General features: G+C 36.6%; 1 protein-coding gene across 2 annotated transcripts in view; it reads right to left on the bottom strand.

The window, feature by feature from the left end:
* The window catches only part of LOC111868359 (vinculin), a 93596-nt gene that overhangs the window by 15505 nt on the left and 54573 nt on the right, over positions 1 to 23518 (bottom strand). For both annotated transcript variants that reach the window (XM_023858939.2, XM_033753004.1), the window contains exons 17-21: positions 22197 to 22310; positions 16156 to 16221; positions 5360 to 5484; positions 1627 to 1869; positions 1375 to 1465 (exon numbers count right to left, since the gene is read on the bottom strand). In XM_023858939.2, coding sequence (XP_023714707.1) covers positions 1375 to 1465; positions 1627 to 1869; positions 5360 to 5484; positions 16156 to 16221; positions 22197 to 22310 — 639 coding nt within the window. The remainder of the gene's footprint in view (positions 1 to 1374; positions 1466 to 1626; positions 1870 to 5359; positions 5485 to 16155; positions 16222 to 22196; positions 22311 to 23518) is intronic.

The following is a 23518-nucleotide window of genomic DNA, read 5'->3' as shown; positions in this document are numbered from 1 at the left end:
TATTTGACATGTCCAATTGCAATTCTCTACAGCTATGGAAGAAATAAATAAGAATAAATAATAATAATAATAATAATAATAATAATAATAATAATAATAATAACAATAATAATAAGTATTTAGTGGTTTTCCTTAGTCCCTCCAGACAAACTCCAGGATATCTCAAATCAGGTCAAAACTGCTTCCTGCACACCCATTCCAATTCATTATTCACTAATAATTCTACTATTTAGCACTATATAGAACTCCTGACAGCATCATTAAACAAATCACAAATAAACAAACAAACAAACAAACAAACAAAATTTGCATATTTTTGCAATTTTTTTTCTTTCAACCTTATATTCATTAGTAATTTCTGTAACGGCATCCCCATTTATTGTTTCTAGATTCTAAGGTTCCCTCATCCAACATCCAATTTCAATATTTATTCTTTATTCTATTTAATGTAAAATACACGGATCCCCACAGAAACCTTCAATGGGTCCTTCATTGTATATAATTTCCTTTCATTTCTGGTTGCATACATTAGTGATGGAAGTGATTTGTGAAATACCGTGTCAATATTCAGTCACATGGAGAGGGGCTAGGTCAAAAGCAGACAGCTGGAAAATATAGACCCAACTCCTATTCTCAGTCAAGTGCCATTACATAAAATGGAATTTTTGCATATTGCATTTGACAGGTTGTCTTAATTATGTCTTTTACCCTGTAGTGCTGGTTACATTGCTGTGTCATTTATTATTTCCTGGTGCACCAATCTGTTCTGATAGTTCTGATAGTGTCCCACACCATCACAGCCACCCATGTCACTAATGTCTTTGTCTACTAAACTGCAGCGCACCTAATGACTTTTTCACATATACCAAAGACCACTATATCACAATTAGTCTCCATCACCTAAGCTGTCTCCATTATCCCACAAAATGTAATCCAATGTTGTTGGACAGTTATGTTATCCATGTCCTTCTCCCTCCCAAAACAGACATGGAATGTCATAATAATGATTCATGGTTCAAAACATTCTTCCCATTGAATTAATGTTTACTACAGAATTCTTAGCCTACTGCTCAAGAAATTCCAGATCACCATACCCATCACACACCAATTTCCTTTAATTGGCAAAGGGTCATAACATGAAACTGAATGGAAACAGTAACATATTTGTCTCATTTTGACCACAAAAAAAGTCTTCAGCCACTCTACAAATTTCTTTCTGCTGAAAGACCTCTATGACAAAACATAATTTGGTATGCTGGTACAAACTATTTCTCCCTCTCCATACACTTTCGCATATTTTGCTAAAATGAAATAGGAAGTAATTTTTGACCTGAGATCCAATGTACTATACTAGTTAGATTGTTTGTATTTTACCTTGAGCTCCCAACATGGTTGCCTTTACTGTGGATAAGATCTTGAGCTGTGTGCCAATAGTAGGAATTCGCTCACAAACTTGCAGGAGATTCTATAAATAAACATAAAGTATTTACCACAATTAATAAAACAAACTCACAAAGAAAAATATGATCCTTTCTCTTCTTCTATAATGATCTTTTGTGATAACATTCACATTTACATTTAAACAATCTTCTAAATAAGCTTTATCAGATACTATCTGTAACTCACCGTTCGCATTCTCTTGTCTGTGCATTCCCTAGCAAGTTCTTTGGCGAGACGTGTTACCTCCTCAGAAGCTTCAGCAATGCTTTTGGCACAGGAAATGAGATCTCTCTTGCTGCTTCCCCCTTCTCCTCGTACCAGTTGTGATAGCCGGCCCATCAGCACTGCCATTTTCTTGGCTGCCACAATAATGTCATTGTCCTTGCTTGACCACTGTCTCACCTCTTGGTGGAGTCCATGTGCAGCCATCTGTAAATTACTCTCAGTGTTCATTTCTCAGACTTTTATGAATGGTGACAAATGAAATTAGAACCTTTAAATTTCCTACAGTGTTTACCAGCGACTCTGGCATTATCCCAAATTGTGATTATGAATCAATGAAGCAGCATTTGAGAGCAATTTAATTTAATTTATTCTTATATTCAAGTAGATCCAAGTACAGGTGAGAAACAAGTTCACACACCATTGGATATAGAATTTGTCAAAAATTTAAAAATTTAAATGCAGCTGTAATGTATTGTGCTAGAAAGCAAGGCAGCATATAGTACAATTCTAATGCAGAAGAGACCAGCTGAATAACTAATTTCAAGAAAGTGTTCTAAACTACTGGGCATATTTCTATAACTAAACCATATTTTACAAACTCCTGTACTTTGATACTTAATAGAAGGGAGGATGCTTCCATGTGAAGGACTGTCAATTCATGGGAGTCTGTAACTAATGAGTTTTACATAATATAATATTACCAAAACCCAAATTTTACAAACTTTTGTCTGGCCTTAAAACTCATTTCCTGGGACTCCCAGGTTAATTATTAGCCTTAAAACATTAAAATTGGTTTTAAAAGTGTACATGGGGGTGACAATCCTCTTGTCAATACAGACAGTGTCACATAACTTCGAACAAGGCCCCGCATTCCTAGTCAAATCCCACGCATAGCCTGTGGTGGGAGGAGTTTCTTAACATTCGTTCTTCCACTTTCACCGACTGACGTTTTTAAACAGATGATAGAAAAACCGTAAGTATAACCTGCTTCAAGGGTGCCTTACAAACAACTGGAAACCCATCACTTCTCACACCCTCGAACCCACCCCCTTGTCTGAAATTTTTCTTCTGCGCATTCAAGGTTACTCTTGGCCTTGTTCGAAGTTACGTGACAATTGCTATAACAAGAGCTATATCAGTTCTCCATTTTAATTAAATATACAGAGTATTTCTCAACTGGAAAAACTGATTTTGCCCAACCATGAGAAAAACATGGAAGCTGTAGTTGAACATGGTTTATGTGGCACATTCACATGCACAGAAGCTGTCAGCTGAATCACTACACAATATCTCTGTTACTGTTTATCTCATAAGGGTGTCACTGGACCGGCAAGTGACTTACTAATATGCATCAATTTTTCTTATTTTCTATTCATCTAAGGCCATTCGGAAGTTTGTTTCGTGTTCTCATTTGCAGTACTAAATTGAAACATGAACTTTAACAGCGAGTTTTTCAGCAAAATACTTAAGTGAAAATTAAATCATAGTATTCATCATGAAATAGAAAATTTAGCTATATATATCCTGTGCTCATGTTCCAGCTTCATGAGTGATTTTCGAATTAGTGGACAAAATGCATTAAACTGGGTTTTTCTTAAGCAAAACATACATTTCAAAGAATGTTATGCTAACTGAGGAAGAGTACAACAAAACTGGAGCCACATTAGAACACCAGCCTCAAAAATCCCTGAAATGATTAGCTCAACAGGTATAGATTTAGACAACAACAGCTTAGACAGTGTCCAAGAAGTTACATCTGCTGCCATATACATTAAGCTCAAGCAACAGAGGAAGGCAGTTACAAAAGGACGAATTTTTGTAACTGTACCTGATGGTGTTCTTGACCCCACAGCAAAACGTTTTACTGATGAAGCTTGGGTAGGTATATTAATGCTCAGAACAGTAAGTACTGGGGCATATTAATCTGAGACAGACTTCTGGAGTACCCTTTATTACTGCTACATGAATACAGGCCCCACATTTTTTTAACTGTGGACTGACAAGGTAGTATTCACAAGGAATGGAGTAAACAATGTCCACAACCTACATGAATGGGCACTGAAGAATCATAAAGTGTGAAAGGGGAAAGGATCTTTTCGAGTCAGACCCATTAGACAGAGCTAGTGTCACTCAGTGGGCTCTAATAGACACAACTGAGTAGGCCACTTTCACCTTTTACACTTGATGAAGCAAGCAGATCCAGCTTCTAAAACATCATATAATGTATATATACCCAAAATGATGGACATCTAAAATAATAACTTTATAATGAAAAACTGACCACTGTCACAGACCTTTAGAGCATCAATGAAGTATCCTCATGCTACTTGAAGCACTTTGTTTCATTAAAGATTTAGGTGTCAAAATTTGAGCCAGGATCATAGACAGGTACCTAAATGAACCATACACAATAGCAAATCCAGTACTGTGAGTCCCTTAAAAGAGAAGTTTCCATTTTATTGGAAGATGTACTTCTTGTTCATGACAGAATGTTATTTCAGCATGAGGGGCCCTTCCAACCTTTCATGCCCACTGCGTGATCTGTTGAACAACCATTTTTTTAATAAATGGATTAGAATTGAGTGGGTCCAATCATCTGGTCTCCATGTTCTTCTGAGTTGAACAATCTGATTTTCTTTTACAAGAATGCATCAAAGAAAATGTTTATGCTGCAGAAGTACAAGATCAATCACATCATGGTAGCTGCAGGATACACTGGGGCCCAATTTGGACAAATGGTTGAAGACAGGAACTCCAATCAACATTGCTGTGAAGCATGAGGCGGTAACTTTCAGCAGTTCTTGTGAAGAAGTACAAAGAACTGTATGCAAGGTCACATTACAGACTCAGACATTTACATTAAACATAATGTAAGCACCAAAATAAAAAAAATAATTTCTGAAACTCTGGTTTTCATTCACTGTAATTAGCACTAATACACAAAGATGTTAACAATAACTGAATGGACAACTATTTCATTTTCTTAAAAAGTGGCAAAATGTCATAACTAAATAAAGATGATAAATCAATTTATTTTCATGTTAGACTTGAAGTTATCTCCCCAACAACCTTCTGAAGTTTGGCCATAGGAGTCTCAATCTTCCTGCATAGCATGCTTACACAGTGAGAACAAGACTGAGAGAAAACTAACTAAGCAATATCCGCAAAATTTCATTTTTTGTAGTTAATTACTAACTCCACCAATGGTGTTTCCACCTTATTGTGGTGGTGGAGTTTGAGTGCTCCTGAGACCCTGAGAGCTATGCTGGTGGTAGAGTAGCTACTGGTAGGTCACCCACGCCAGACAGGTCAAGGAGGAGCCAGACAGGGAGGGATAACCTGATCCTTCAGGCTGGTGGTTGGGTGTGAGGCTAACAACCTCACACCATAAATATTAAATTGTTCAGAAACCAGATAATCAGCTTTGGATGCATGGATTGAATGGAAATCGACACGCGTGAAGGACGGGGAGGAAAGATGAACAATAGAGAAGAATGTAGGCAGATTGTTCAGGAGGCCAAAGCTCACCCTGAGCTGTAGTGCCGAGGGGAAGAAAAGAAGTTAATTAGTAATTATGAATCTTGTACTGATGAGAATTCTGTTTCTGTAAGTTACCTTATGCTTTAACATGAATACCATAAACTTAACAGAAGGACTCTGGACCATATTGATTAAAAATAGTTGACAATCTCACCATGATTGGCTGGTTAGGCAGTGGTGCATGCAAAAACATGTCATCTTCATCATCTGTTTCTGGTGGAGGAGGTCGAGGTGGGGGTAACTCTCCACCTGGCAGAGGGGGTCTTGGCGGAGCATACTCTGTAATGAGTTAAATCAGTTTCAAAGATTTATATTCTGCAAAGAGAATCACATGTCTGATAAAAAAGACAATACCTATATATCAACACATTCATGGACCAACAGACGACTAAAAATTGGAAGCCATTCAAAGGATTTAGGGTTCTTTCTGAAAATAACATAAAATATGGAAGAAAAAACATGCACTGAAATGACAGGAGTCTTAAGAGTTATGTGAAGCTTTGGACTCATTTCTTTATTGAGCTGCTGTAGTTGTATATCTGGTGTAAGACCTAACACCTGCATAGCAACAGATAAGGCATAATAAAAGAATATGTGCTTAATTATAAGCAAGTATATAAACATGATGGGTATCTGAAAAGTACTGGCAAATAATGAATACATGCTAAACCATGCAACAGGCTGCAATGCAAATTACACATTTATGAGTAGTACTAATTTTTTGTATACATCTTGTATATGTATATAAAAATTCTACAGAATTCAAACAATTAGAAGACCATGGAACCTGGAGAGTTCAGTGCTAAACACATTACTAAATCTAGGCCAGGAAATTATGACAATACACTTACATACAAAAACAAAACAGAGTGACACATTATCAAAATGGTTTTCAGGGCTAACAGGGACCACCAAATTTCATTTAACTTGAACATGTGAGGCCATGTGTTAAACATTGTACCTGCATAGAAGTGCACCACAGAGAAAGAGCTGATTTGTAGGACTCTGGTATCTGATGCTCTAAGCCATTCACATACAGTATTTAACATGTCTCCTGCTGCTTAACACAACTGGCATGAGGTCTGCCTCCCTCCCTCACCCCTCTTCCCCCAGGGTGACAATGACTTAAATCATGGCAAGTAAAATGATGGGTCTTGCAACTCAACGCCCTTCACAAACAAACAACCAGAATGTGCTGGAGTAAAAATTCACATGGACAATTAAATTTAGACCTACTGGAAACAATATCCAACAGGGCTGACAATGAAGTCAACATTTCCAGTGACAGGAAGGGCAAAAGTGGCTCTGTGTGACAAGTGAAATGATTTCTTCCTCTCCTGTTAGAAAAGTGTCTCGTTCAAACCATGTTCGATCAGATGGATCCCCAACTACGAAAGACAAAGATTTGACTGACTACTTGGACTGAACACTGAACAAGTGTTTGTAGTAAGGAATCTACAGATTTCAGAGTGTATTTACCAGTGACTTGTCATAGAGTAATACTGATGCTGTAGAAATACTTCTGTCTGGAGATGATGAGCAATCATAAAAGCAATCATGAAGAGAAAGATGTTATAATAGCAGAGAAAATAATTCTGGGCTCTCATTTCATATGAGTACAATCTAAATGTGTTTCCAAGATCACTGAAAAATTGATCCAAGGAGTATTTTTCTACACATATGAGCAGGATTAGTTTTCTTCTCAGTATATGGTACCTCCATTTCAATCAAATCCAAAACAAGGAGAACTAATTCCTGATTAGCGAATTACCCTATGAAAAATGGAGGAGATTCTATCTAAGTGTTCATATAAATAAGGGTAGAGGGGAATATACACACGCTTCAACAGAGGTTATCTACAGACACAACCACAGAGTTTAACCAAAATGTGATGTATGGTGTGTAGTGTGATATTCTCTAAAAAGATGCTGCTAGTCAATGCCAGAGCAATTATCATATGGCAGGAAAGTGAAAAAAAATAGTGGTAGAACAGTGTGTATGCATTTTCTTTTGGCCCCTTTGTGCGTGTGTGTGTCTATAAAGGTTTGGTCCAACATACACATGCAGGATAGGTGAAGGCTGAGGCTCCATCCCAGCCAATAAGGTCAGTACACAGAGAAAAGTTATAAGATGGCCATTTTTACAACTTTCCCCTGTCCACTGTTCCTACTGACTCAGCCAAAACACCAGCCCTCACCCTTATCATCATGGATGTGTTGGACTGAAACCCATATATACAGTAACTTACCCTACTTACTTCAACAATGAAGATGGAGGGTGCATGTCCCCCTGAAACTTCGGCAACAATGTCCACATTGAAATGGTGCAAAGACCCAAGAATATAATCAACAATTAGTTATTTTCATTAATCACAAATCTGTAACTCATGTATCAACTGGCACAGAGCATAAATAACTATCTCTTGGTGACACTGACAAACACGTGCATCCTGGGACATTTGAAGATTTCTTTGACCCAAATTAAAATATTGTCACAACTGAGGGGTGACTGAGATGGGGTATGGACTGGTGAATGGACTTACTGACCACTTATACACCACTTGGAACTACAAGTAATTACAGCATTATCGCTAATCTCCACAATTCACAAATCACCAAGAACCCACTAAACCTTTTCCCAGCCTGCTGCATCTTCACCAGCCATTCCCTGTCAATGGCTTCTAACAGTGGAGATTCCTCACTCACACTGATGAGCCACAAAAATTTCATCTATATATGGACTTAACAATGAGAGAAGAATATTGGAAAAAAAATTGTATGAAGATGATAGCAGTGTTATCTCATGGTAATTACTATAGTCAGTTTTATCTCCTTTCTTGTGAACTGGTCAAACAATTCTTCCTTATTTCAAACTGAATTAACGAGTTTGTGGATCTCAGACTGTAATGTTTCACCTTATGCTTGAATCAGTTCTGCTTGAATTTGATCACTACCTGGTAATTTATACCTTTTCAATTTTGCAGTAACAATTTCAACCTCAAAAGGACTAGGATCGGGTACTAACAGCTTAGCTGTATGCATTTCTATCTGCCTACCAAAACTGATCCTATGTATATTCAATAACTGAGAGAAGTAGTTCTTCCATCTATTCAAAATGTTGTCAAAATATGCAAGCAGATCATCATTCTCATCCTTCACTAAGTTACTTCTAGGTTGGTAACCCCTCTTAAATTCATTTATTCCTCTATACAGGTCTCTAATGTTCTGTTCTTACTGTTCATTACAAGCTCATGAATTCTGTCTTTCAGACACTCCCTCTTTTTATTCCTGAAATGCCTGCTGGTTTCACATCTTATACTGTTCAGATTGTCCCCATTTGTTTCACTTGGATCTTGTAACCACTGCAATTTGGCTTGTTTCCTTTCATCTAATAAATCTCATCATCCTTAGTCGAACCACAGCTTATGGTTCTTCAATTCATAATAACCTAGATTCTCTTTGGCTGAACTTTTCATATTCTCTCTAACAGTTTCCCAAGCTCTATTAATATCCACCTCAGTGTCTAAGTTTTCCAAAGCTGTGAACCTATTAGAGACTTCAACATGATAACGCTCTTTGCCCTCTACCTCATTTAATTTCTTCAGATTGAACCTCTCCATATGAAATCTGTGCATTGTTTGTTTAGTCACTGCCAGTCTCTCCTTAAATTTTGCCACCACCAGATAGTGGCATCACAATCTGCTGCCCTGAATGACATCAAGAACACTTGAATGTCATCTCATATCTATCAAAATATGGTCACTTTCATTGTGAGTCTTTCCATCAGGAGGTGTCCAAGTAAATTTATGAATGTTACAATGTGGGATGTACTTTTGACAGTCAAATTTTTGAATGTGGCAAAATTTACTACTCTAACTCCACTATCATTATTAATTTCGTGTAAAATCTCATTCCCAACTATTGATTTGAAAATGTCTTCCCTACCTACTTTGGCACTGAAATCTCTTAACAAAAATTTTGTATGGTATTTAGGAAATTTACTGAATACACGTTCTAGTTCCTTGTAGAAGCTGTCCTTCATATTGCCACGTGTTGGGTGTGTCACGCAAGAAATAACTTCATGTGGGTCTCGAATTTAGCGACTCTTTATTGGACGCTCACACCTATACACCATACAATTATTATCGCTTGTGGTATCATGTGACTTCTGCGACATCTCAACTAGGTTCCAACTGTGTTGTATGGCGACTAGGTTCCAAATGTACTGTTGCTGTCTGTAGCTCTCAGCTTATGTAGGTGTTCTGCGGACTCAGTATAGAACACCTCTCGCCAAGGTTCGGTCTCACGTGTTCAGCAATCCGTTGCTTCGGGAACGCTCTTTATAGGTAGGTAACATGTTTCATCTCATCCGTTGTTACTCAACGGCAATTTGTCACTGTGGGATCTCCACAATTTCCATTGCAGCCGTTGCGCGGCGATGGACGTAAGATAACTTGTCACAATATCATCAATTTGATCCTCTGTTGGGTCATGAATATTCAGAACAATGATATCACACCAGTGACCTCTTAGTATCATGTAAAACTTCCTATCACTAACAAATTTGACTCTCTTCACTGCTGATATGAATCTCTTATGTACAAAAAAAAACTGTACCTAATTCATGACTCTCATTCCCCTTTCCCGCTGCAGTGGGAAGCTGGCGAACAATCACCTGTGCTACGGGATGGCCTATACTTGCAGTTGAAAAGTTCATACATTTGCTTGACATCTATACAAATCTATATACCTCACTGTTTTTGAGGCACACTGCAACACTTCTACAGGAAATGATTCAATATAGTTTTATCTCATCAATTCAACACCAAATGTAGCACTCATAATGGACTGCTTCTCCCTTATATATTGTGAAGATTTTCCATTTACAAGCAGAGTAGAGAGATGATATATCCACATTTGAGTCACACTGTCTGTAATAATGAAAAATCTTTTACAAACACCAGTTCCTTTCTGCAAACCTTAACAAAATAAAGAAAGTTGTTGTCCTGATTCTGGCCCATCTTTATGCTTATGTCATTGTTTAGTGGTACATATTCTGTCAAACACTTGCAAAAAAAGTGACCTGCTGATTCTTTTCTTCTAAACAACTGCCTTCATCTAAAATATTAGCCCAGCACATTTCACATATGCCACTAAACCAATGCTTCTGACAAGAGTTTATTACTATCCCCCTTGCTTTCATACATGACTTCTGTAGTTCATATGCTTCATACCTTGTATTTTAGCTTTCATCATCATGAACCATTTCAATGAGCTATCATTTCAAACATCCTTCTTCCATTATTTTTATCACAATCACAACTATTTGTGTCAGACATTTTCAAGGAGACAACAACAGTTTTATTTTAACAGGCAATAACACAATGGCAGTGGTAGGTCAACTTCAGCACTCTCTAAAAATCACATTCACTACAGAAACATCATGGGGGCAAGACTTGTGTTGTTTTTAAGTGATATCAAACATGTCAAGCCTACTGCTACATAGGGCATAAGGAAATGAAGTGTCTCACATTGTCTATACAAAGAATGATATACAGAGGACCCCCTCCCCCCAAAAAGCAATGCCAATAACTCAAAATCAATACAACCGTGACACATGATGTATTTAAAATTACTGATTCAATCAGTGTTACCAGTAATAAACTAGTAAAGACGAATATGTTTGAAAATTTTTGACAGTGAACAGGGGTCAATAAAAGTCAGGTTATACAGCTGACAACCTGAAAGAACAAAGCTGTTGTGTCAAAGCAATCTGAAGTGTAAATTAATGAACAGTCTGCAGAGCTACTAAACCGCCTCCTACCAACATTTAAATGCACTAAGAACAGCACAAAAGAGAGAGCACTAAGGCAGTGTCCTCACTAGTGAAACAATCTTGCTATACAAATGCAGAAAGAGAATCCAGCTCATGCAATAAACTGGGAATCCTTGTATGTTGCCTCACACAAGAGAAAGATTTCTCACTGGATTTAGACCATGTAACAAGTATGCAGCACTAAGAGTGTGAAACATAAAGATTTGCAGTTCCATTCCTCAATGAACTGGAAAGGGAAGAGGAAACGGTTGCCACCCACATGGCCATGGATTGTTTTGTGAATCTAAAACATTATATTTAGTTGTTATACATATCATTATAGGTAATTCTGTATCATTAGAAACTAATTCTGTAAGGCTACTACACCCTCTGTTGTTTCAGTCACTGTACAAGACAATTTTGACAATTATTTGACCCTGACTGTACACTTCTCGGACATTTGACAAATTTGGCCTAACACATTGAAAATAATGAAAAGTGCTCACCGTTTCACAAGAACCCACTAGGAAAACATTCCTATACCCAACAAAACTACTGTGAAATTAAGTGCTTGCTTAACATATGGAAAATAATGAAGTCAACAAATGTAAGTAGGTTTGAAAGACACTAAAATATTGCAACATAAAACTGGAGTCATATAAATAATACTAATGCCGAACGGTGGTGCTGCGCAATATTTCTGCTATTGTAATTACCCACACAACAAGATCTCAGAGATTCACTGTGACTGAATGAAATGAATTGTTGTTGGGCAATATGTGGTGTCAATATGATACGAATTTCTGTTCTGAAGCTTGTCTATATCCCCATCATCAGAGACAATCTCTGAAACTTTTCAAATTCATTCCCTATTGACAGGGCTGAACATCCAGGAATATGTTATTGCATTTATCCACAATGTTACCTGGAATATTAAACGTATTGTCAAATTTTCTTAACAGAAATATTTCTCATACCTCTATAGTCATAATCATTCAAACCAATAAAAACTATACCTGTTGGATTTGAAATTCTTACAGTGGTGACAATGAAGAGCTCTATCTTGTGGGATATAGCACCTTGTAGTGAAAGGCTACCAAAATTTCAGAGCCCTTATGTTCCTCCAAAATGCTCGTTGACGGCCAGATTACAGGGAGTTATATCTCAGAAGATAGAAATTTTCAAGATTGTATCTGCACATTTCACCATTTCTACATGTACCACTATTCGTTTCAACAAATATACAGTGACATATCTCTAGAACAATCATACACAGTGTTACTGTAAGTGATCCTAGAAGGGTGGTGTGGAGGACCATGTGACATATCTAATAATGTTGAAATTGGTGCATACATCCTTCCTACTCTCACATAACAGAACACACATATACTTCAGCAAGATGCAATCAAAGCTATTAAACCATACAACATGAAGAACATGTATCCCACAATTAACACATTCAAGACCAAATGTGACATCAGCAATTTTAAAGAAACTTTGTGCTCTACACCTCAACTGTGTTCAAATTAGTCTTTTATCTGCTTGGTTTAAAAGGTGGCAAACAAATTTAAAAAACTGTATAGAAAATGTTATATCTAAGCACACATTTTCAACCTGCAAACAAAATCTGAACTAAACCCTAGATGACCAAGAGAGATTATTTCATGCCCTGACTTGCCCTTTCATTTTGTAACTTCACTAAGGTCACACAGAGCTTTTGTTGTAGCACAATATATATTAGGCACATGCAAGAATGACTTACTCAACTGAAGATGAGAATTTAAGAAAATTCCAAGAATTAAGGTCAAAATGAGATTTTTCTCAACCAGATCAATTTCTTACTCTGATCACAATTTGTAGTACTCGTCCTTATTTCACAAAAGTGTACTACTTATTCCTTTTTACATCAGGTCAGTTTTCTTAATCATCATGTTTAAGATAGTTCAATTCTAGTGTTATATCCTTTTTTTGCTATTGTCATAAAATGGTGGGGGGAGAGAAAGAGAGACAGATTCTTTTGATAAGTTGTGTCATGGTGGCGATGTCAACAGTTACAATTCAGCTGAAGCTGGTAGTTTGCATGCAACTGCATGATGCAAAATCAGTTACCTGAAAGTTCCCAAAATATGAAACTGAATGATCAGCATTAAAATTGAGATTTAGGTGTTGCTTTTCTCAATTCTGTCTGAAAAATTTGAGATTAATGTATGCCTAATACAAACCTTTCATGGACATACTTTGGCAGAGGCTCAATCATATAAGTAAAAGTGGATAACCACATGATACTTGGTCGTAAATGTGTTAAAAATCAGTGCAGTCACACATTTCAAGTCTCCACAAGAGTATCACACAGTGCAAGATGCAATGCAAACCTACCCTAACCTCATACTGTAGTCTCATAAATTACCTCTATCTGCATGATCGTCATCTGATGTCAATTCCTGATATAAGAGGTCAGCATTTTCGCCTATGAAAAGAATTAACAGTACCACATAACACTTGTTATGCTATATTTATCACACCAAACATTTATCTTCACATGGCTACTGTTATTATAACTTAATGTATGCACAATGCCATAATGTTTTATAAACCTCATACCTCTTTTTCCAACATCACTAACAAATTTTTGCTATTTATGTAGACTGCAAATATTTCAAAGAATTAATTATTTCCTAAACTGACAGTAAGATTGTATGCTAAAATTTTAATGCCTCTGTATTACTTTGAAGGTTAAAGCATAACAGATTTCTGCTTTGTAAGAAAACAGAGCCATATTAAAACCAACAAACTTATCTTGTTGGATTGCCATGAGTAACGCTGATAGAACTACATTTTTCAAAGTAAGAAATAAGACCTTTTATACTGAACATATTTTCCCATCTAATTCCATTTAATAACATTTTCTTCTTGTCAATAAATTCTAATGAAGTCATGACAAAATCTGAAAGAATACCTCGTGCCCACTTTGGTAGGGGACTAATAGCCCTCATTCCACCATAAGGGGCTCTATGAGAGGGGAAATGTGGGGACAGTTGTCCCACAGTTGTGGGGCCTGGCCCTGGCTGTTCCCTCAACGATGAGCCAACTGACAGCAACCACCAGCCACATCAAAAATGCAACAAATGCAACAACAAAAAGAGGACCAGAATCAACATGAATAAAAACAAATACACCAATGTCAGTGAAGAGACAAATTAACATGATGCAGCATAATACAATCACAATTTCATTTCTCGTTTTAGTTCTAGGATGTGTTCTCCATTATATATGGTTACCACACATCAGTAATAATGGGGGATAATGTAGACTCAACGATTTTCACTGAGGAAAAGAGAAAAATGAAAATGGAGCTGACTGCCAATGATGTATGCCAAAATGATTTGCTACAAGTCATCTGAAAAATCAGATAAACTGGCTACTTGTGTTGTCATTATTAGCAGTGTAGTCATTCAGTTAGTTTAACTGAAAATATTTTGCACACTGTTTCCTGCCAGCTCATAATGCAATATACTGCATGAAGTACACTCATCTCATTCCAGCTCAATCAACGGCAAGCAGAAACTTCAGTCACAAAAACCACATACAGCATCCACACAGCCAAAATATTTAATTAAGCTCTCACCTCTATACCCATAAAAGAACCATAGATATGTAAGTAAAATTTGGCGCATATCACTTCAAGAGAACATGTTAATAAAGTCTCACTATAGCTATTTAATATATTCAAAATATGCACACTCTGATAGTTTCATTTTAAGTGCCAGTTTGAAACAGAAATTTTCAAACCCTGGACTACGATGGATGTGTGGAATGAAAACAAAAAGACAAAATATTATTCTATTACAGGAAAAAAATTTATATATGAAAATTTTGAAGATTTGAGGTAATGATAAAATATTCTGGCCATTATTAGAACAACATATTTCCTGCCTGTTTCTTTAGAACACTATTCAAAATGGTGTTACCTATAGCATCTACTTCCTATGTTGTGTAACCACTTTAAGTCATAGCATAATTCTTTAGTGCCTTTAATATTCCTAAATATTCACTGAAGAATGAATACAAGTGAATAAATACTGTTAATACAAATGTCTGTAACAATAATACAATGGAAGATCTGTCTTCTGGGATACAGTGCCTTGTAGTCAGGTGAAAGTCAATCAGCATTTTGGAAGAATATATCACCTCCCTCCAACTTTGGGGTTGAAGAGTTAGCCAAGCAAGAAACCAGCATTCAGCATGCCATTTGCTTCATGCTGATTTCTTGCTTTGCTTACTCTTTGACCCTGAAGATGGAAATGATATAATCTCTGAAACACTGCAAAACTTAACAGCATTATATCCAAGAAGACAGAACTCCCTGTAGTCATCTCTGTGACAACCTCAAATCCAACAATAATATAATTGCCTGCAAAAAATAATGTTGACTGGTGAATGGTAGCTTTGTGAAGAAAGAAAGATTATATACTACCATCTATTTTAAGATTTGAGATAAAATAATTAGGTGCTTTTTTTATTTCTGTCAAGCAACTGTTTCAAAATAAATGGCATATCCACTGCAAAAACAAGACAATTTTAAAATAACAAAGTATTCTTGTGCATGCAATGCTAGGATTCTCATTAAGATCTTGTCAAAATATAACATACAGAAGAAAATACCAGTGTGTGGTAAAGGTAGAATTGTACCTGTACTTAATTATGCACCATGTCATTAGGACATGGGGGAGTGCAGGAATAGCTCCATGCACTTTTGACCTAGGCAACACAGAGCTGAATAACCAGCCTCATGCCTCAGCTGCTTTAACCCTAGGAAAGAGCTCCTGGTGCTCATGGAACAGAGACTGGATGCACCCCAGAGCCCATTTGGATATTGTGGAGAAGAGAAGGTTTCCTTACACCTTGCTGGGAATTGAACCCTGATTCTTTGGTTGCCCAGTCTATGACCTAGTCACTATACTGTCTTAGCTACATCAGTATATGAGTAAACAGAACCTATATGAATCAGTCAGATACACAAGAAGTTAACATTCAAAATGCTGAAAGCCTAAAACAAAGGGGAAATAACTAACAAAAGTACTAAAGATTATCACTCCATGCAGGAAACTATTATTATTATTATGCTCAATTTGATACCTTTGTCAGTAAAGTAACTGTACTGCTGTTGAGATGGTTGATAGCCTTGCACCAGATGGCTGTTGTCTGGAAATAACAGTTTTTATATACAATATTTACATTTTTATAAAGGGTTAAAAGCATTAGGTCTGCATTATTTCTTCCACAACCAGACTAAAAGTAGGTACATTAGAAGGAAATTCCCATAATTAGGATACATTTATTTACAGTTAGGAAACATAATACTTGAAATATTATTTTAGTTCAAGTAGTTACTATAGGATTCTGACGATGGTGAATAACACATAGAGATATTGGGTTTTCGGACTTTATCCATTGTCCTGGTTTTAAGATAACTAAGAAAAACACGACGTTTCAGAAACTGGTCCAGTGATTGAGGCTAGCTCTTTCTAAGGGACCCAACAGAATACGTGTTTTTCCTCACCTGAGGATGGAAACAGATCCAGTTTCCGAAACGTCGTGTTTTTCTTACTTATCTTAAAACCAGGACAATGGATAAAGTCCGAAAACCCAATATCTCTATGTTTTAGTTCAGTTTAAAACATAGTTCAAGCAGGAAATTAAGCATATCACCCACTACAAGACAGGTACTGTACAAGTTAAGCCACCTCACACTTCTCTGGCAGGTAATTTCCCATTGAATTACTTTGAAATACATTCTGACTCATTTAATAAGGCAATTTAATTTGACAGATGTGTTGGCAAGTATTCCATGACAACTGTTTCAGTATACTGTAAAACCTTAAAATTGTTAAATAAATATGTAAAACCAACAAAATGAAGACAAATTGCTGCTGTTTAGTACCAGAATTATCATATGATTATGATATGGGTTTTTAAAATGTATTAATCTCAAAGCATGAACATCTGTCAGCATAGAGGTCAAAACATGAAACCTTTCCCCATTTCTGATTAACTGTAAACAAAGTAGTACCAGACACACTGAAAACAAACGCCTCCTTTACCATTCATCAAACATAATTATCATTAATAAATGATCATATACCTAACTGTCCAACATATTTTAAACTTGTTTGTTCATCATCAAAAAGAAACTAATGAATTACATATAGTAAGAGAATATCATATTAATTTGAATTGAATATAGTGTACTATGATAAGTGACTAAGGACGGGATTCGGATTGGTAACTGGATTAATTGAACCCTTACAGACTGTAACTACAAGTCACTCTAACACTATCGCTAATGCATAAATTAATAATTCACTACTGCATGGAGTCCTCTCAGTCTGCAGTGTCTTCACCGGTTGTCTGGTAACAGCTTCCTATGTCGTATCTTCAAGAAGCTCGTAGATTCTGAGGTTACCTGCTGCAACAGGTTTTTAACTGTGACGAGACGGGTCTCTTCTGGAAAAAGATGCCAAAGCGAACCTATATAACAGCAGAGGATAATGCACTGCCTGGCCATAAGCCAATGAAGAACCGTTTCATGCTGCTATTTTGTGCCAATGCAAGCAGTGATTTGAATTAATCCGCTGCTTGTTTACCATTCAGAAACTCCATGAGCCTTCAAGAAGTGTAAAGTGTACAAGAGCAGGCTAAATGTGATGTGGAGGTCCAACAACAAGGCTTGGGTGACACTTGACTTTTTTACTGATTGGATCAATGAAGTGTTTGGTCCTTCTATGAAAAAATATTTGCTTGAGATGAATCTGCCACTCCATGTCTTGCTTGTTATGGACAACGCTCCTGCCCATTCTCCAGACCTACAAGATGACCTCCTTGAAGAATTTAAATTCATCAAGATCCAGTTTCTGCCTCCCAACACCACTCCGTTACTCCAGCCGTTACTACGGACCAGCAGGTTATTTATAACTTTAAGAAGCTGTACACTAAAGCACTCTTCGAGCGTTGTTTTGAGGTGACTGAAGGAACCAATCTCACTCTCAGGGAGTTTTGGAAATATCACTGCCACATCGTTGCCTGCCTCAAGATGATCGAAAAGGTGTGGGAAGGGGTTACCAAGAGAACCCTCACTTCTGCTTGGAAGAAGCTTTGGCCGGAGAGTGTTGTCAAATGTGACTTTGAGGGGTTTGAGATAGTACCTGTGGAGCCTGTAGTCAACGAGATTNGCATTTTCACCAAATCTTGAAGCGTCGGCAAAAACAAATGTCTCTAGACAGCTTTCTAGTAAAAAAGAATTAGATATGTATCATAAATAATAAAATAATTATTTCGATTTTTTTTTGTTTTCTGCAAATCGAATTCACATTCCAGGTTGGTTCATTCCGCATAGAAGAAAAGATGAAGAAGATTCATGCTCCTTAACAATGTATATATAATTTTCTTTGAATAAACATTATACACAAAGTTTTTTGAGTATTTTTTCAGCATGGAACGCATTATTGTATTTTACATTAATTTATATGGGGAAAATTGTTTCGCTTAATGAGTGTTTCGCATTACAAGTAAGATTCTGGAACAAATTATGCTTGTTAAGCGAGGTTCCACTGTACTTACAAAGCACTCAAATATAAAATATATAAAATACAATTAATATTCTAAAAGAACTTTTTAAATTAATCATATTGTATATGATTAATATTGGTTAGAAACAAACCCAAAGAGGTAGCTATGTCTTTTGGCTCTTCAAGTTGGATGGCAAAAAGTACAACTCACTCTGGTAAAAATCTGTTAAAGTTACAGTCTTACAAACCTAGTCATACATAGTCATTTGCCTCCAGTCTGCAAAGCAAGAACTTTATACTGTAGATGTTTTCAGGAATTGATACCAAAAGGACTTCCTGACCTAGAATTTCCATCATATTCTTATGAGACATGGTTCACTTTTAATGGTTATATAAACAGGCTAATAAATGATATTGGAGCACACAAAATCTTCATGCTGTTCATGAATTGCCACATCATGATTTAAAATTTGGGTTTGGAGAGCAATATGCAAAGATGATCATAGGCACTATGTTTTTAATGAAACAATAAATTCAGAACATTATGTGAAATTGATTCTAATACCTTTCTTCAACCAACTGACAGACGAAGAAAAATCATACATATTTTCTGCAAGATAATGTAACAGCACACGCTGTGAACAATTCCATAACAGTATTTCATGAAGTCTTCAGCAAATAAATCACAAATCAAGGATTATGGCCTTCACAGTCACATGATTTAAATCCTTGTGACTTATATTTGTGGGGCATGCTGAACAAAAAATTTATGTGAACAACCCACATTCTTAGGAAGAATCTCAAGACAATATGAGGCATAAAATTTTCGCTATTCCCATACAGCAGCTTTGACATATGTCTAGAAACATATTCTTATGTTGTCAGGGATGCTTAGAAGCAGAGGATCACCACCTTGAGACTCTTCTATGCAATACTGAAGGTTAAAGTTCAACCAAAAAACAAGCCATGAATTAAACACAATTATGTACTCTCTGGACTTTTCCGACATGAATTATCAGCTTCTGTGGCAAGTCTATGCGAGACAAATGTCCACTAAACTGCATGAACCAGTCTAATAGTAAAAATCATATTCTGCACAAATGCAAGTGCACACACACACACACACACACACACACACACACACAAGCACAGACATATACATATCATATTTCTACAGTACATGTAATTCATTTTTTCCTTTAAGACATCAGGGGATGATAAACAAATGAGTTCAATAATAAGGGAAATTAAGTACATGAAAATTCATATCTGTTTAAGCAAACTGCTGTATCCGGTTCATATTAAAGACTTCTGGCATGGAATACAACCATCAGATATCAAGTGGAAGTTCAACAGTGATAAAACATCACCTATTTTGGCAACTAAGTAATATTTCTATGAAAATAACTTCTAGCCAATTCTAATCAAATCCTCATGTAAAGACTGAGTCTAACAAAACACATTTAAAAGCTACAAAGCATATCATTTCAACCATTTTCAAAATAAATGGCAAATAAAATAAGACATGAGCTTGCCCCGAAAATTATATTTCTGAATGCGACTACTTCGTAGTAATAAAATGTGACAACGTTTTTGTCTTACAGAATCTTCATTCCATTGACATTAATAAAACTCAACACCTTTCAGTCAAACATGACAGCAAGAAGCACGCAGAGAAAAAAAAATGTTATACGTATACAAAAGCCTTTGCTGGCCAGTTTTACTGAAAATGAATTTCTGATATTTTAATTTGTTTTCTTTTTAATTTCAAACGAGGTTCTGATCCCCTCTCCCTTAATTGAATATCAGTACATGACTGTCTCAGCATTTCCCATATCCTTGTATCCTTTCTCAGATATAAAAAAAAAAACTCTGTGATTTTAGTCTGCAAGCAAACTATACCAACCAAGCGACCTCCGCTTATCAGCAAAGTTTAGTGCCAAATTTTGCAGATAGTGGGTGTCACGTGGTCAGCGCAACGAATCCCCATGGTCGTTAATTTCGGTTTTCTAGACCAGAGCTGCTATTCTCTTGACATAGCACCTCAATTATCCTCACAAGGCTGAGTGGACCCTGTTCCAGGCCCACTAATTCTCAGAAAAAATCTGGTAGCGCTGGGAATCGAACCCGGACCTCTGGATCTGTAGCCAGGAACGCTGACCACTAGACCACAGAGGCGGTCTCTCAGATATAAAATATAAATTAAATGTTTGTAATAGATCAGACACTTGGATGAATGCTATAGCTCTCATATGCTTTCAGTTGCATTCCGTAAATAATGCCTCCTATTTTTTTGTGTTAATATGTAACGTCTGGCATGGATGTTGGTGGCGTTGTAGTAAAGGTTGAACCTTCCTGCCAATCTACTGTTAGTTTAGTTGTCGTGCGACAGATAGCGACATCAGAGCAGTCTACCAAAATGGTGTCTGACATAGAAGTGCGTATGAAACACAGATGTGTTATTGCATTACTCACTGCTGAACAAATTGTACCCACTGACATCCATCGACACTTGCTAAAGGTGTACGGAGACATTACAGTGGAAGTCAGCACAGTGAGGCGGTGGGTAGTGCGTTTCAACAGTGGTGAAAGTGAAGTGCACGACAAGCCACGCCCTGGGTGTCCCTGCTCAGCTGCCACTCCTCATGATGAACAGCGCCTCATCCATACAGATCAGCAGATAACGACCAGGGACTGTCAATTCTGAATGCTACAAAACAACGCTGACTAAGCTGAAAGCCCGCATTTCCCAAGTCAGGCCAAAGAAGCAGACAACCTTTTGCTTGCAACACGATAACGCTATACCCCATACAAATTTGGTGACCACCGTGCACATTGCAAAGTTTGGCTGGACTGTCCTACCACATCCACCTTATAGCCCCGGTTTAGCACCTTCAGACTTCCATCTCTTTGGGCCTAAGAAAGATGGACTACGTGGGCAACACTTTCCAGACAATGATGCTGTCATTGCAGCTGTAAGAAAGTGGCTAGCCTCTGCTGGCGCAGACTTTTACGGGCGTGGCATACAGGCTCTTGTTAATCGCTGGTAAAAGTGCATAACAAATGGTGGTGATTATGTGGAAAAATAACTGTAAGTAGCTGAAATCTTGCTCTATTTAATTGCATTATTATGCTTTCTGTATCTGTTGTAGTTTTCTTTAAAAAAATAGGAGGCATTATATACAGAACGCTGTAATAAAACTGAAACAAACATGTTCCACAGATTTTTTTACATGGCATGAAGTAAAATCCAGATCAGAGCTAAAAGTTTGTAACAATAGTATATTAATATAATTACTCTGTTTTTGCACATTATCCATCAACCTCTTGTTTTATTTAGAGCAAAGTTTCAGAGACTGGATTCTGTCTCAGCTCTCAGGTAAAAACCCTACTCAGTTGAGCCCAAAAAATAGAGCCAATCCCTATCTCCAGATGGACCAGAGACAGGTTTTTTACCTAAGGGCTGAGACAGAATCCAGTCTCTGAAACAACAGGACAGTGTATAATGTCAAAAAACACAATAATTGTACTAAAATACAGGTTTGGTCTATAATTTGGAAGGAAAAGATGCTAGAACTGCAAGCATGGTTAAACTGTAAAGCTTGCTGATACCTCTAGAACCAGAGACAGGGTGGTACATTACGTTGTTATGAGTACTCAGTGGTGCCTCACCCAGGCCAAAAATGGAATTAAAATCCACATTAAATATGCCGCCCAATTCAGCATCTATACAGAACAGAAACATAGCATTGTTATCACAAAGAAACTAAAGTAATCAGAAAGATTATTAACATTTCAACACTGAACTGTGCTGTTTATAGGGACAATATTTCACTTCCTCTTCAGCAAAGTACCATTTCGAGAAAAGGGTGGGAGGAGAAAGCATACATTTCACATGTGTAGTGGGAATTATGAGTATGATACTATAAACACTTGAAAAAATTCTAGTAATAAGCTGGTTAACCATATATTACAAATTACTTTCTATGTACCTCATTAAGTGTTCATAAATAACATGCTGTATTCATCTAACATACAAGCTGAAAGTCATATGTAGTATGTAAGTAAAATAACATTTTCTAAATGGATTGCATTATTAAAGCAATGGTGTTAAATGCTGTATGATATACTATGTGCATGTGTATCTTCAGCATCTATACAGCACAGTTCAATATTGTTTACTGTTGATACAAAGTAATATTAAATATCTACATACACAAAGCATACTAAGCAAAGAAAGAAAAGCTTATGAATAACATTATGCATACACAGAATAGATGGCATATTAAGGGTACAAAATAAACTAATAAATCAACGACTATATACAGAGAGAGAAAGGAAAGATAAGTTAAATAAATAAGGAAAAACTAACACCAATTAAAGCTGAATGGAGTACAATAGGGCAATAAGTATCCAAGATCAACACATTTACATAGAACAAGGCCATGAGTTGTTTATCAGAAAAGCTGAAAGATATAATACAGGTACAGTTATTACTGTTAATTTCACTATTATATTTTGTACAAGAAAATTAATGCTTCCAATAGATGATATATTTTACTGAAAACTAAGTTATTATTTTCCTGTCCATAGCATCTGCTACTAAAATGCAACATATTTACATCATCCTAATTCACATTCCCAACTGGTGATGTTTATAAATAAGATACAAGGAGATTTGTGTATTCCCAGAAATTAAATTACTCACCAAAGACTTACTCTACAGATTCTATACTAACATGGAAAAGACATTAATTGTAAAAACGACCTAAATTATTGTGAATGAATTGAAGCTTAGCTGAATATGAGCTAACAATTAATAAATCTCATGATATTGTGACATGTTGTGCAAGGAGAAACCCCCCCCCACCAGCAGTGACACCGCGGGTGAGTCAGCACTCCCCTCCCCCTCCTCTGCACGGCAACGGTGAGGG

Source organism: Cryptotermes secundus, unplaced genomic scaffold (assembly GCF_002891405.2).
Source record: "Cryptotermes secundus unplaced genomic scaffold, Csec_1.0 scaffold166, whole genome shotgun sequence".
NCBI classification, from domain to species: domain Eukaryota; kingdom Metazoa; phylum Arthropoda; class Insecta; order Blattodea; family Kalotermitidae; genus Cryptotermes; species Cryptotermes secundus.
The sequence above is the reverse complement of the archived record's forward strand: the minus strand, read 5'-3'. Positions and strand labels throughout refer to the sequence as shown.